Genomic DNA, 12,500 nt, shown 5'->3' with positions numbered 1-12,500 from the left:
CCCTTCTCTCTCTCTCTCTCTCTCTCTCTCTCTCTCTCTCTCTCTCTCTCTCTCTCTCTCTCTCTCTTAAGACACGTTCCTGAGCGTGGCGGTGCTGGTGGTGGCGCCTCCCTGCACCATTCACAACAACATTGGGCAGATCACCGCTATGCTCTTCGTGTTGCCTGACAGACGGCCCCCGAAGATCACAGTCGATCAGACGGTACGGTAACTTTGCTTTATGTACGAGTTTAGTACCGGACATAGGGGAGAATACAGATGATAACTAATAGCGATGGAAATAGTGATAACAGGGAGGAACTAAAGATATATTAGATAATAATGCTAGAAATAATTGCGTGTACAGAATTAATCGATTTGTACAAGTATAACATCAGATATTGAAGTAATACAGAGAATAATAACTAATAACGATAATAACAATGATAACTGTCCATTCATAAGTGTATTTGTCTATTTGTCTGTCTGTTTGTCCATCTGTCTGTCTTTCTTGTTGTCTGGCTGTCTGTCCATCTTTATTTGTATTTTATTGATTTTTTTTTTTTTAGGTTTTCTTGTGTATTTAGTATTATTTATTCTCAAAGATAGAATTATTGCTTTGTATTAGAGCTCTCTCTCTCTCTCTCTCTCTCTCTCTCTCTCTCTCTCTCTCTCTCTCTCTCTCTCTCTCTCTCTCTCTCTCTCTCTCTCTCAGGTTGATGTGGTGTGTCCGTGCCAATCACTTTCCTGCTGCGATGAGAGGGCGTCCCCGCAGACCAAGTTCCAGGCAAGATACAGGGAACACGGGACACATCAACAAACACTGATACACCGAACAATACCAGGGAATGCTCAAGACATGTAGCCTTGGAATTTCAATGATCTGGGAGACGAGAAAAGAAGGCCGGAAGGAAAATCAATATATTGTTTTATGTCTAGCTAATTCATTGACCAATTAACTGAGTAACTATCCAATTAAATAACTGACCATCTAACTAACTAATGGATGAACTAATTTACTAGCTACCATCCCTTTCTCAGTTGTCAACTGTCCGTAACAAATTATAATTTTTTACTCACTAACGTATTACAACTAATTCATTAACGTCTCACTTTCCATTCCTCTATGGCCTTCAATAAAGACAAAATAATACTTTCAGTAGCCAATACTAAGAGACACGAAATTCGTAGAGTAAAAGATAAAAACAAAAGGGAACAGTAATCATAGATTCAGAGTTTACAATTTCAATCACCACGCCAACACTAGTAGGAAAAATATAAACAACACAAGGTCCGTATTTTGAAGCGCTTTGCTCTCTCATCGCGACTATTTTCAAAAGGCCACAGACATGATAAGCCGAGTTCATAAGAGTGTTTCTCCCTTAAATAATGTACAAATCTTGCTAATCTGTCACCATAACCGTAAAAATACCCTTAAAAGCCCGTTTCACTTTGATTAAAGACTAAAAAAGTGGAGATAAACCACGGAAGTCTTTCAGAATACGGCCCCAAGTGTTAAATCCATTCTCTAGACATTAACTCATTGGACCTTTCCAGAATACCACGATTACGTTCAAGGGCATGAGGAACAGACGGGATAGTCTGTCTAACCTGAAGGTAGATCCCGACACACCCTCCTACCTCAATCTCCTCCTAAGCAGCAGGATGGAGAGGCGGCGCTACCACGTCTTCGTCGACCAGGTCATGGACATTAGGGAGAAGACACCGCTAAACTACACTCATCCAACTCCATCAACTCCATCTTCTACACAATCTACACAATCAACACCATCTACTCCATCTACACAATCTTCACAATCTACACCATCAACACCATCAACACCATCAACTCCATCTACTCCATCAACACCATCAACACCATCTACTCCATCAACACCATCAACACCATCTACTTCATCAACACCATCAACACCATCTACACCATCAACACCATCAACACCATCAACACCATCTACTTCATCAACACCATCAACACCATCAACACCATCTACTCCATCACCATCAACACCATCAACACCATCTACTCCATCAACACCATCAACACCATCTACTTCATCAACACCATCAACACCATCTACTCCATCAACACCATCAACACCATCAACACCATCTACTTCATCAACACCATCAACACCATCTACTCCATCAACATCATCAACACCATCTACTCCATCAACACCATCAACATCATCTACTTCATCAACACCATCAACACCATCTACTCCATCAACATCATCAACACCATCTACTCCATCAACATCATCAACACCATCTACTCCTTCAACACCATCAACACCATCTACTCCATCAACACCATCAACACCATCAACACCATCTACTCCATCAACATCATCAACACCATCTACGTCATCAACACCATCAACACCATCTACTCCATCAACACCATCAACACCATCAACACCATCTACTTCATCAAAACCATCAACACCATCTACTCCATCAACACCATCAACACCATCTACTCCATCAACACCCTCAACACCATCTACTCCATCAACACCATCAACACCATCTTCTCCATCAACACCATCAACACCATCTACTTCATCAACACTATCAACACCATCTACTCCATCAACACCATCAACACCATCAACACCATCTACTTCATCAACACCATCAACACCATCTACTCCATCAACACCATCAACACCATCTACTCCATCTACTCCATCAACACCCTCAACACCATCTACTCCATCAACACCATCAACACCATCTACTCCATCAACACCATCAACACCATCTACTTCATCAACACCATCAACACCATCTACTCCATCAACACCATCAACACCATCTACTTCATCAACACCATCAACACCATCTACTCCATCAACACCATCAACACCATCTACTCCATCAACACCATCAACACCATCTACTTCATCAACACCATCAACACCATCTACTCCATCAACACCATCAACACCATCTACTTCATCAACACCATCAACACCATCTACTCCATCAACACCATCAACACCATCTACTCCATCAACACCATCAACACCATCTACTCCATCAACACCATCATCACCATCAACACCATCTACTCCATCAACACCATCAACACCATCTACTCCATCAACATCATCAACACCATCTACTCCATCAACACCATCAACACCATCAACACCATCTACTCCATCAACACCATCAACACCATCAACACCATCTACTCCATCAACACCATCAACACCATCTACTTCATCAACACCATCAACACCATCTACTCCATCAACACCATCAACACCATCTACTCCATCAACACCATCAACACCATCTACTTCATCAACACCATCAACACCATCTACTCCATCAACACCATCAACACCATCTACTCCATCAACACTATCAACACCATCTACTTCATCAACACCATCAACACCATCTACTCCATCAACACCATCAACACCATCTACTTCATCAACACCATCAACACCATCAGCACCATCTACTCCATCAACACCATCAACACCATCTACTTCATCGACACCATCAGCACCATCTACTCCATCAACACCATTAACACCATCAACACCATCTACTTCATCAACACCATCAACACCATCAACACCATCTACTCCATCAACACCATCAACACCATCAACACCATCTACTCCATCAACACCATCAACACCATCTACTTCATCAACACCAACAACACCATCTACTCCATCAACACCATCAACACCATCTACTTCATCAACACCATCAACACCATCTACTTCAACACCATCAACACCATCAACACCATCAACACCATCTACTTCATCAACACCATCAACACCATCTACTCCATCAACACCATCAACACCATCAACACCATCTACTTCATCAGCACCATCAACACCATCTACTCCATCAACACCATCAACACCATCTACTCCATCAACACCATCACCACCATCAACACCATCTACTCCATCAACACCATCAACACCATCAACACCATCTACTCCATCAACACCATCAACACCATCTACTCCATCAATCCTATCTACTCCATCAACTGCTTCTCCTTCAACACCTACTCTATCAACACCATCAACACCAACAAGCATGACTACTGATGAAATAACACGTAAGTTATCGTGTCTTTTTGTAATGGACTAATGGAAATTTCTTAGTCTTTTTTTTATTTCATGTTTTCTCTATTTGTGCATTATCTTTGTTTTCGTTTTCCTTATCTTCTCTTTTTTTTTTACATTTGTCCTTTCCTATCATTTCATACGTATTGTATTACTGTTCCTACATTTTTTTTTTTATTCCTTTTTTTTCTTTTTCCTCATCCTTCCCTTTCTGATTCTCCTTCCCCTTTTTCTCCATCTCCACCTCCTCTTCCTCCTTCTATTACTAATATCCTACTACTACTACTACTACTACTACTACTACTAATAATAATAATAATAATAATAATAATAATGACAATAATTACCACTATCACTACGAAAACCAGTGATGACGATGATGATGGAAGAAAGAGAACAGGTGTGAAAGAACAGGTGTCTCAGTTAAATCCGGCATCTTATTAAGGCTCTGTTCTGTTATACCGGGTTCTCTCTTCCTCACACACACACACACACACGCCATTCATAAGACCCACATTACAATATACAGTGTTGGTCTGAAACTCACTTAAAAAAAAAAAAATTTAAATCCAAACTGGAGAAAGTTCAAATGAAACATTTAGAGGGCATAAAATGAAACTGAGAAAAAGAAGAGGAGACAAAGACATACAAAAATACAGTTTTCCAAATAGAGCAATAGATCTATGGAATTCACTGCCAGAAGAGGTAGCGTGTGCAAACAGTATACATAAATTTAAAGAAAAAAAAATGATAATTGATTAGCAAAAGACGGAACATTACGAGCGTGACTCAATCATGTCAAAAATACAAATAGGTAGATACATAATTATAGGTAAATACACACACACACACACACACACACACACACACACAGACACGTAACATTCACATTCTTGTAAATAGAATAAACAATACAATAAAAATCTCTCCCCTACATCTCACTTAAGTCTGCACCTTAAATGTTAAACAACAAACAAACCCCGAGATCCTTACTAGGGTGTTTGTATTACTAACCTACACCAGCTACCAGTAGGAGAGAAGGTGGAGTTTGAGGAGGAGGAGGAGGAGGAGGAGGAGGAGGAGGAGGAGGAGGAGGAGGAGGAGGAGAAGGAGGAGAAGGAGGAGGAAACAGAGATCAAAGGTGAAAACTAATTACTGCAGCGGCTCACACTTTGTATTATCTGTGAAGGAGGAGGAGGAGGAGGAGGAGGAGGAGGAGGAGGAGGAGGAGGAGGAGGAAGAGAGGTGTCGCAAGAGGAGGGCGAGTTATCATCACTATGACCACACTTGTCACACACCATTAGTGGACGGAAGCGGAAACGGCGAATGTCTGTGTGTGTGTGTCTGTTTGTCACACCGCAGGACAGACTTCACCCACCCCGCCCGTCCCGCTGTTACGCAAATGTGCTCACACCTTACGTCAGCACGCCGACCTGCATACCTGTACCTTCACCTGTCGTAATTAGGAGCACTTGGGGACCATCCTAAGGTAAGGTATTAGAGATAAGCAATTAATTAGTAGTATGTGTGTCTGTCTGTGTGTATGTCTGTGTATGTGTGTGTGTGTGTTTGTAAGTGTGTGTGTGTGTGTGTGTGTGTGTGCCTCTAAAATTCCAGTAGTAGGCGTGCACCAGAGCCGGAAGTGAATGACAAGTCTCTCATTCACGCGACGCCAGACTCACGGGATGCCTTTTGTGATGCCAGGCCTAGGAGAGAGAGAGAGAGAGAGAGAGAGAGAGAGAGAGAGAGAGAGAGAGAGAGAGAGAGAGAGAGAGAGAGACTTACCGCATTAATCTCCCGTGCCAGAGCTAGTTACCATGCATAGTACGGTAATATACGAGTAACTTAAAAACACAAGACACTCAGCACATAACGTCAATATATACACTAAACGCTGAGGCTGCACCGCCCTTTAGTCTTCCCGAGGGCTTTACTCTTAAAAAAAAAAAACAAAAAAAAAACACTTCTTTCTCTTAACACCTGTTTTCAAAGTCCGCAGAAATCACTAGTCATATTTTCAGTAACGTTTCTTGTCACTGGTGCAGTAGGATTTTTAAAACTATCAGAACTATTATTATTATCAAAACTGACATTTCTTATCGCTGGTGTAAAATTCTGCTTAGACTATCACAACAATTACTACGATTAAAACAATTCTGAAAACAGGAACGGATTTCCCACCGGATCCTATTGAAAGTCGATACCCTGAAAAGTTAGAGAATACGGTGTTGGTTATTATTATGATCATACAAACACTCTTAAAACACGCACAGATTTCCACCGCAGCCTGTTGAAACTAGCGACACTGAGACGTTCGGGAGTCAGGAGCGCTCAGAATAGCCCGGGACAAGATGGGGTTAGACAAAGATGTGAGGTGTCATCTGCGTCCGGTGCCTAATGTTGGAAGAGGATAAGACGAGGGGGAGAAAGGATGTCCTGCCGGCTTCCTTTTATTACATTGAACTACACTACGTGACTGTTGTTAGTGTTACTGTTTTTTTTTTTATATTTTTTTATGCTTTTCTTTTCTTTGCTGTAGAATCATAATTGTTGTTGTTCTCGATCTTCTTTTATCTTGTTCATGTTCTTTTATTATAATCACTATTCTATTGCAGACCTAAAGCTCATTTGCATAACATACTCAGTGTATTACTTCGGCTGTCTTTTTACTATTTCTACATTTTGTAATAAGAGATATTTTGGTTTTCGAGAGTATTTCAGTTACCGTAGTGAGAAATTGACGAGGACGTAGCAGTATTACTCAGGAAAACACTATGATAACCCAACTCATAATGCATATGGCCTTTTTCAAACAGTTCTTATGAGAGCTTACTATATTTCATCTTAACAATAATTTACGTTTTTTTTTTCTATTCATTCATCGTCATTATCTTCCCTCCAGTCTTTCTATTCTCTATTATCATCTTCACAATCTTTACTGTTTAAGAAATAACGAAGACGTCACAATCTACAATCATTTCAACCTAATCCACAATTTCCTTATAAAGTTTCTCTCCAGCATCAGCTTAGGTAAGTCTCCCTTAAAAATTTTTCTCTCAGTTTTCTCTAAGCTCCGATACAAGTATCTGTCCCTTTCCCCTTCCTTACAGTTGCACTTCTCTTCCTTCTCCTCTTCCTGCAGCATCCCGCCCTCCACAGGACACGAGACGAGCGCTACTACTACTACTACTACTACTACTACTACTACTAACTACTACTGCTACTACAATACTTCATCAACCAGTCCTTGATTCTTCCCTACCGTAGACAGGTGCAAAGAAGAAGAAGAAGAAGAAGAAGAAGAAGAAGAAGAAGCATGGGCACAAGAGAAGTAAGTGACAAAAAAAATTATACAATTATGAAATAAGTGGAAGAGAGAGATGACTAAGAGAATAGAGGAAGAGGAAGAAAAGGAGGAGGAGGAGGAGGAGGAGGAGGAGAGGATAGTTGGAACGGAGGCAACTGACATAGCCTTGAATATTACCACGAGAGAGAGAGAGAGAGAGAGAGAGAGAGAGAGAGAGAGAGAGGGTATGAGGGCTGGTCGGGCAGTCAGTTTCTCCCTTCCCACCACCACATCACTACACCACCACACAAGCCAAGGTATCTATCTCCCTACAGGTCTAATAATACACTACCGAAGGCCGTCACGCTGTATCTTAACAGTATTCGTTTTTTTATTATTATTATTATTACTATTAGTGCTGGTGTAGAAATAAGGAGTAATGCTCTCTCTCTCTCTCTCTCTCTCTCTCTCTCTCTCTCTCTCTCTCTCTCTCTCTCTCTCTCTCTCTCTCTCTCTCTCTCTCTCTCTCTCTCTCTCTCTCTCTCTCTCTCTCTCTCTCTCTCTCTCTCTCTCTCTCTCTTTCTCTAAATAGCAATATCCGTGAAGTATCAGTATAAGCATCACTTTCTTATCCTCACGTTGCTTATCTCCAGTTTAATAGTCAATTCATCATACTTTTCCTCCATTACTGCTTACGATGTTTATACAGTGAGGCGGAATCAAGGAATGCATGTTAATTTGTTAGTTTAAAAGGTTGTGTTTACTTTGTCGCTCGTCTGGCAGCGGTGTTTAATGCTCTGTGCCTCCCGTGCGAAGTGTCGTACCCACCTGCATAATTAATGTACGCGTATTAGCATATTATATTAGCGGGGGTTGATCTTATTAAATGCGTGCGTGTAAAGATAAGTCTGTGTGTGTGTGTGTGTGTGTGTGTGTGTGTGTGTGTGTGTGTGTGTGTGTGTGTGTGTGTGTGTACAACAGCAGCAACAATAATGATAGTAGTAGTAGTAGTAGTAGTGGCAGTAGTAGTAGTAGTAGTAGTAGTAGTAGTAGTAGTAGTAGTAGTAGTAGTAGTAGTGGTAGTAGTAGTAGTAGTAGTGGTAATAGTAGTAGTAGTAGTAGTAGTAGTAGTAGTAGTAGTAGTGACAACAACAACAACAACAACAACAACAACAACAACAACAACAACAATTATAATGCGTCTATTCACCCATTCATAATTAAGCAGCTACCACGCAGCAAAATGTTCAAAGGAAGAAAAATATTAAACAAGAAAATTATTGCAAAATTTTAACTAAAAACTATTATAATCACAAAACTTATATCATGAATGTCACTAAATATTATTACCCTTACTTTTAATGAATGAGAGAGAGAGAGAGAGAGAGAGAGAGAGAGAGAGAGGAGAGAGAGAGAGAGAGAGAGAGAGAGAGAGAGTTAACCAGAAGCAGTATTATCCCTCTCCTCCTCCTCCTCCTCCTCCTCCTCCTCCTCCTCCTGCTCCTCCTCCTCCTCCACCTCCTACTCGTACTCCTATTCCTCCTCCTCCACCTCCTACCAGACAGACGTGGCCAGCAGGGTAGGGGTGATGAATCATGTCAATTCTCTCTCCCTCAGACTCACTCACTCACTCTCACACCCACGCACTCAAACGCCCGCATCTCAACACTTCACAGACGCTCCCACACAAACGATAAATCAAGTACAGTGTCCTTAGGGTCTTTACACCTGGTGCGTGCCTTGCTACCTGTTCGTACAAGTTAATCTGGTGTTCGTGTGAGTCGCAACGTGCGTGTGCAAGGGCGGCCCGGCTGAGGGGAGAGTGTATGTGATGGGAGAGGGGAGAGTGTGAAGGGAGGAGGCAGGGAGGTTGTGAGAAGTGGGGGGAGGAGGAGGAGTGGGGCGTGTTTGGCCTTCTGCGGTTTGTATTAAGAAAGGGGAGAAGGGAGTGTCTTTGTCCCTTTGTGGTCATGCGATCTGGTCTTCCCTGTGTGTGTGTGTGTGTGTGTGTGTGTGTGTGTGTGTATGTAGCAAGGCTGTGTTGCAGGGCCGGCGCCATGGAGGAGGCAGAGCTGGGGTGCTGCGTGTGCCACGAGCGTTATGACGAGAACCGCTGCCCCAAGAACCTGGGCTGCGGCCACGCCGTGTGCTCCCTCTGTGTGCAGCAGATCATCAACAGTGGCCGCAAGTGTCCCGAGTGCCGCCGCCCATTCTACGCCCACACCGCCGCGGCCCCTGCCTGTCAATTACCCGCTGTTAAGGTTGTCTCGCGCCCTGGCCTCTGTCAACCTCCAGCGGGGGCAATCGGAGGCACCCAGCCCCGCCCCGGGTCCCACCCGCAACCAGAACGACGCCGGGGAGTGCGCTGCCCACCTGGCCCGCCTCACGCAGCGCTGCATGACCTGCCGTGTGTGGGTGTGTCGGGAGTGCCTGCTGATGGACCACACGCTGCCACCCGAGGGGGCCTGCCGCCTGTTGTCCGTGCGGCAGGCCATCAATGAGATGAAAAAGACCCACGTGGAGACCCTGACGGCCAAGGTGCTTTCGTTGCGGGAACTGAAGACCTCGGCCGCGACACAGGGAGGCTGTCTGGAAGCCAACCGGAGGATCCGCAACGCTGTGGCCGCCACCCTGCAGGCCGCCGCCCGGGCCGAGCTGGACGCCGTCAAGGAGCTGGACACCAAGAAGAAGGAGGTGGAGGACAAGGTGGCCGAAATCGACGTGTGGATGCAGGGGCTACGGGAGAAGGGAGTCAGCCATCATGCAGGCGAGCACCGTGCGGGAGTTGGCCACGGCAGCGCTGGCGGCCCGCGAGTGTGTCACCACCACGGAGGCGCGGGCAGGGCGGGAGCGAGAACGGCAGGCGAGGTTCCTGGGCACCCAGCTGCGTCTTGGTTCACTGGTGAGTGTGGGCGAGTGTTCAGACATTCCCTGCAGCATGAGGCATCCCGCAGATGACACTGACCCCATCGCTGCTTCCCGCTAGGACCTGCGGGGATCGCTGCAGCTGGCCAAGACCATGTACGTGGCACACGAAGCTGACGACGGCCGACGCTGGGCGCGACTCAGTGTACACGACTCTCTGCTGCATCTGCACGCCCTGCCAGTCCTCGCCGCCGCCAGGCACCGCTCCTGTATTCTCGGGTGAGTGATGGCACCAGGGTGAGGGAGGCGCCGCCTTTTTGGTTGTCTGGTCTTGTAAAGTGTGTTGTTTCCTCCACAGTTCAGGCAGCGTGCGGTCGCTGGTAGCGCGGGAGTGCGCCTCGGCCTTTCTGGAGCTGGGGTGGGAGGGGCACAGCCAGGGGCGCGTCCACCTCACCATGATGGGAGACTCGGCGAGGGCGAGGCAGGTTCCTGCAGCTGTGTTCTGGCGAGGCGGGACCCTGCTATCGCGGTACCTGCATGTTCGAGGCGGAGCGGGTGGGCGGGGAGGGAGAGATCATCCGTGGCGGCGACTACGAGAACAACGACGGCACAGGCGGCGCAGCGCTGGTGGAGGGCGTGGCCACGGGCGGGGAGCACCTGCACGAGGCGGTGTCCGGGCTTCTGGTGGGCGCCCACTCCAACCAGCGGCACCGCCTGGCCGTGTACGGCGTGATTCTCAGCCCGTGGCCAGACCACAAGACAGACACGGCCTTCGGCACCGTGACGAGCGGCCTGGCCACGCTGCGGGCCGCGGCCAGGCACCGACCCGTCACGGAGGTGCTGGTGCTGGACTGTGGCCCTCATGCTGCCCCTCTGAACACACACACACACACAGCACATACACACACACACACACACACAAGCCAGGCTGGAAGGAACTGGTTATACGATAATAAATATTTGAATATCCATTTTTTGTTTGGATTGGTGAGACTCTTAACATGCCTTGTCGCCCCGACGAGGAATGTTACCTGTTGTTTGCCTCGCTACCGCCTCGCCTCTCTGTTAGTGTCTGTCTTTGTTTTCTGTGCAGGGCCAGATTACAACTCGTACTATGATATTCCTTGAAAAAAATTCTTTCTTAGAAAAAAAAAGTGCTTTCTTACACCTTTCTTCTACAGGAGGAGGAGGAGGAGGAGGAGGAGAGGTGTCGCGAGAAGAGGGCGAGTTATCATCACTATGACCACACTTGTCACACACCATTAGTGGACGGAAGCGGAAACAGCGAATGTCTGTGTGTCTGTGTGTGTGTGTGTGTGTGTGTGTGTCTGTTTGTCACACCGCAGGACAGACTTCACCCGCCCCGCCCGTCCCGCTGTTACGCAAATGTGCTTGACTCCCCCTGACACTGCCCCGCCCCGCCCCGTTCGCAGCCCCGCCAGGAGTACTCGAGGTGTGAGGTGAGGAGTCTTCTGGGAAACACCTAAGGACCTTGTCTGAGTGGCGGGTAATGATTGGCGGCGGACGGGGAGGAGTGAAGAGGGAAGGAGAGAAAGAAAGGGGGAAGGGAGAGACAGAGAGAGAGAGAAAGGAACAGGGAGGAAAAGAGGAACGGAAAAGATGAGCTAAATCATACTTTCATATATCACAGGAAACGGATGGTTGCACACACACACACACACACACACACACACACACACACACACACACACACACACACACACACACTATAACATTCCAAAACTCCCTATTAATGTGTCCCCCTAGATGCTTCCTCCCGCTCCTGGCTTACAGAATACCCCCGCCCTCTCTTTCTCCGCCCCACACGCCCCTTCCACCAGCAGGAAAAAAAAAGTGAGGCTGAGGTGTTCGCCACTGCGGTGTGGGTGTGCGAGGGCAAAACAGGCTTTCTCCCGAGGCGTGGCCGGCGAGGACTGTCCTGGATGCGTAAGTGTAGGTGGCGGTGAAAAAATGCGTCATGGTGTGAAGTGTACACAGATTTGGCGTCTGTGTTGGCTCAGGTGCGCTGCTAATGAGACAAGTATACCCAAGGCGGCCCCTGGGGGAAGGAAGGAGGGGAGGGAGGCAGGTGGCGGTGACAAAGGGCGCAACACGCAGGACCTGACGAGTACTTTACGGGGCGCTGAGGCGCTCGACCGTGGGACAATTTGAGTGTGGGGTTACCACAAACTGCGGTTGATGACAGTGTGAGGAGGGAGGCTGTGCAGGGGTGC

General features: G+C 46.4%; 2 protein-coding genes and 1 long non-coding RNA gene across 3 annotated transcripts in view; all 3 read left to right on the top strand.

The window, feature by feature from the left end:
* LOC135091029 (uncharacterized) overlaps positions 1 to 1,085 on the top strand; it is a 12,883-nt gene extending 11,798 nt beyond the window's left edge. Inside the window, exons 6-7 of the long non-coding RNA XR_010262249.1 lie at positions 72 to 202; positions 695 to 1,085. This is a non-coding gene — a long non-coding RNA (uncharacterized LOC135091029). The remainder of the gene's footprint in view (positions 1 to 71; positions 203 to 694) is intronic.
* A 5,684-nt stretch (positions 1,086 to 6,769) lies between these two features.
* On the top strand, positions 6,770 to 11,237 carry LOC135091023 (uncharacterized). The gene is made up of 3 exons (XM_063988343.1): positions 6,770 to 7,446; positions 9,019 to 10,303; positions 10,388 to 11,237. Exons 2-3 carry the CDS (start codon positions 9,502 to 9,504, stop codon positions 10,441 to 10,443), a joined length of 858 nt encoding a protein of 285 aa, XP_063844413.1. The 5' UTR covers positions 6,770 to 7,446; positions 9,019 to 9,501; the 3' UTR covers positions 10,444 to 11,237.
* An 876-nt stretch (positions 11,238 to 12,113) lies between these two features.
* LOC135091020 (uncharacterized) overlaps positions 12,114 to 12,500 on the top strand; it is a 14,135-nt gene continuing 13,748 nt past the window's right edge. Inside the window, exon 1 of the mRNA XM_063988331.1 lies at positions 12,114 to 12,500. This exon is cut by the window's right edge and continues 1,143 nt beyond it. The gene's annotated coding sequence lies outside the window, so the exon portion shown is untranslated.

Source organism: Scylla paramamosain, chromosome 36, assembly GCF_035594125.1.
Source record: "Scylla paramamosain isolate STU-SP2022 chromosome 36, ASM3559412v1, whole genome shotgun sequence".
Taxonomy (NCBI): domain Eukaryota; kingdom Metazoa; phylum Arthropoda; class Malacostraca; order Decapoda; family Portunidae; genus Scylla; species Scylla paramamosain.
This window is presented reverse-complemented; position numbering and strand designations above follow the sequence as displayed.

Bases quoted from the DNA above. Each gene is read 5' to 3' on its own strand.
- LOC135091023 (XM_063988343.1), top strand. From the start codon at position 9,502: ATGACGAGAACCGCTGCCCCAAGAACCTGGGCTGCGGCCACGCCGTGT. The intron at 10,304-10,387 runs GTGAGTGTGGGC...GCTTCCCGCTAG, and splicing joins AGCTGCGTCTTGGTTCACTG to GACCTGCGGGGATCGCTGCA.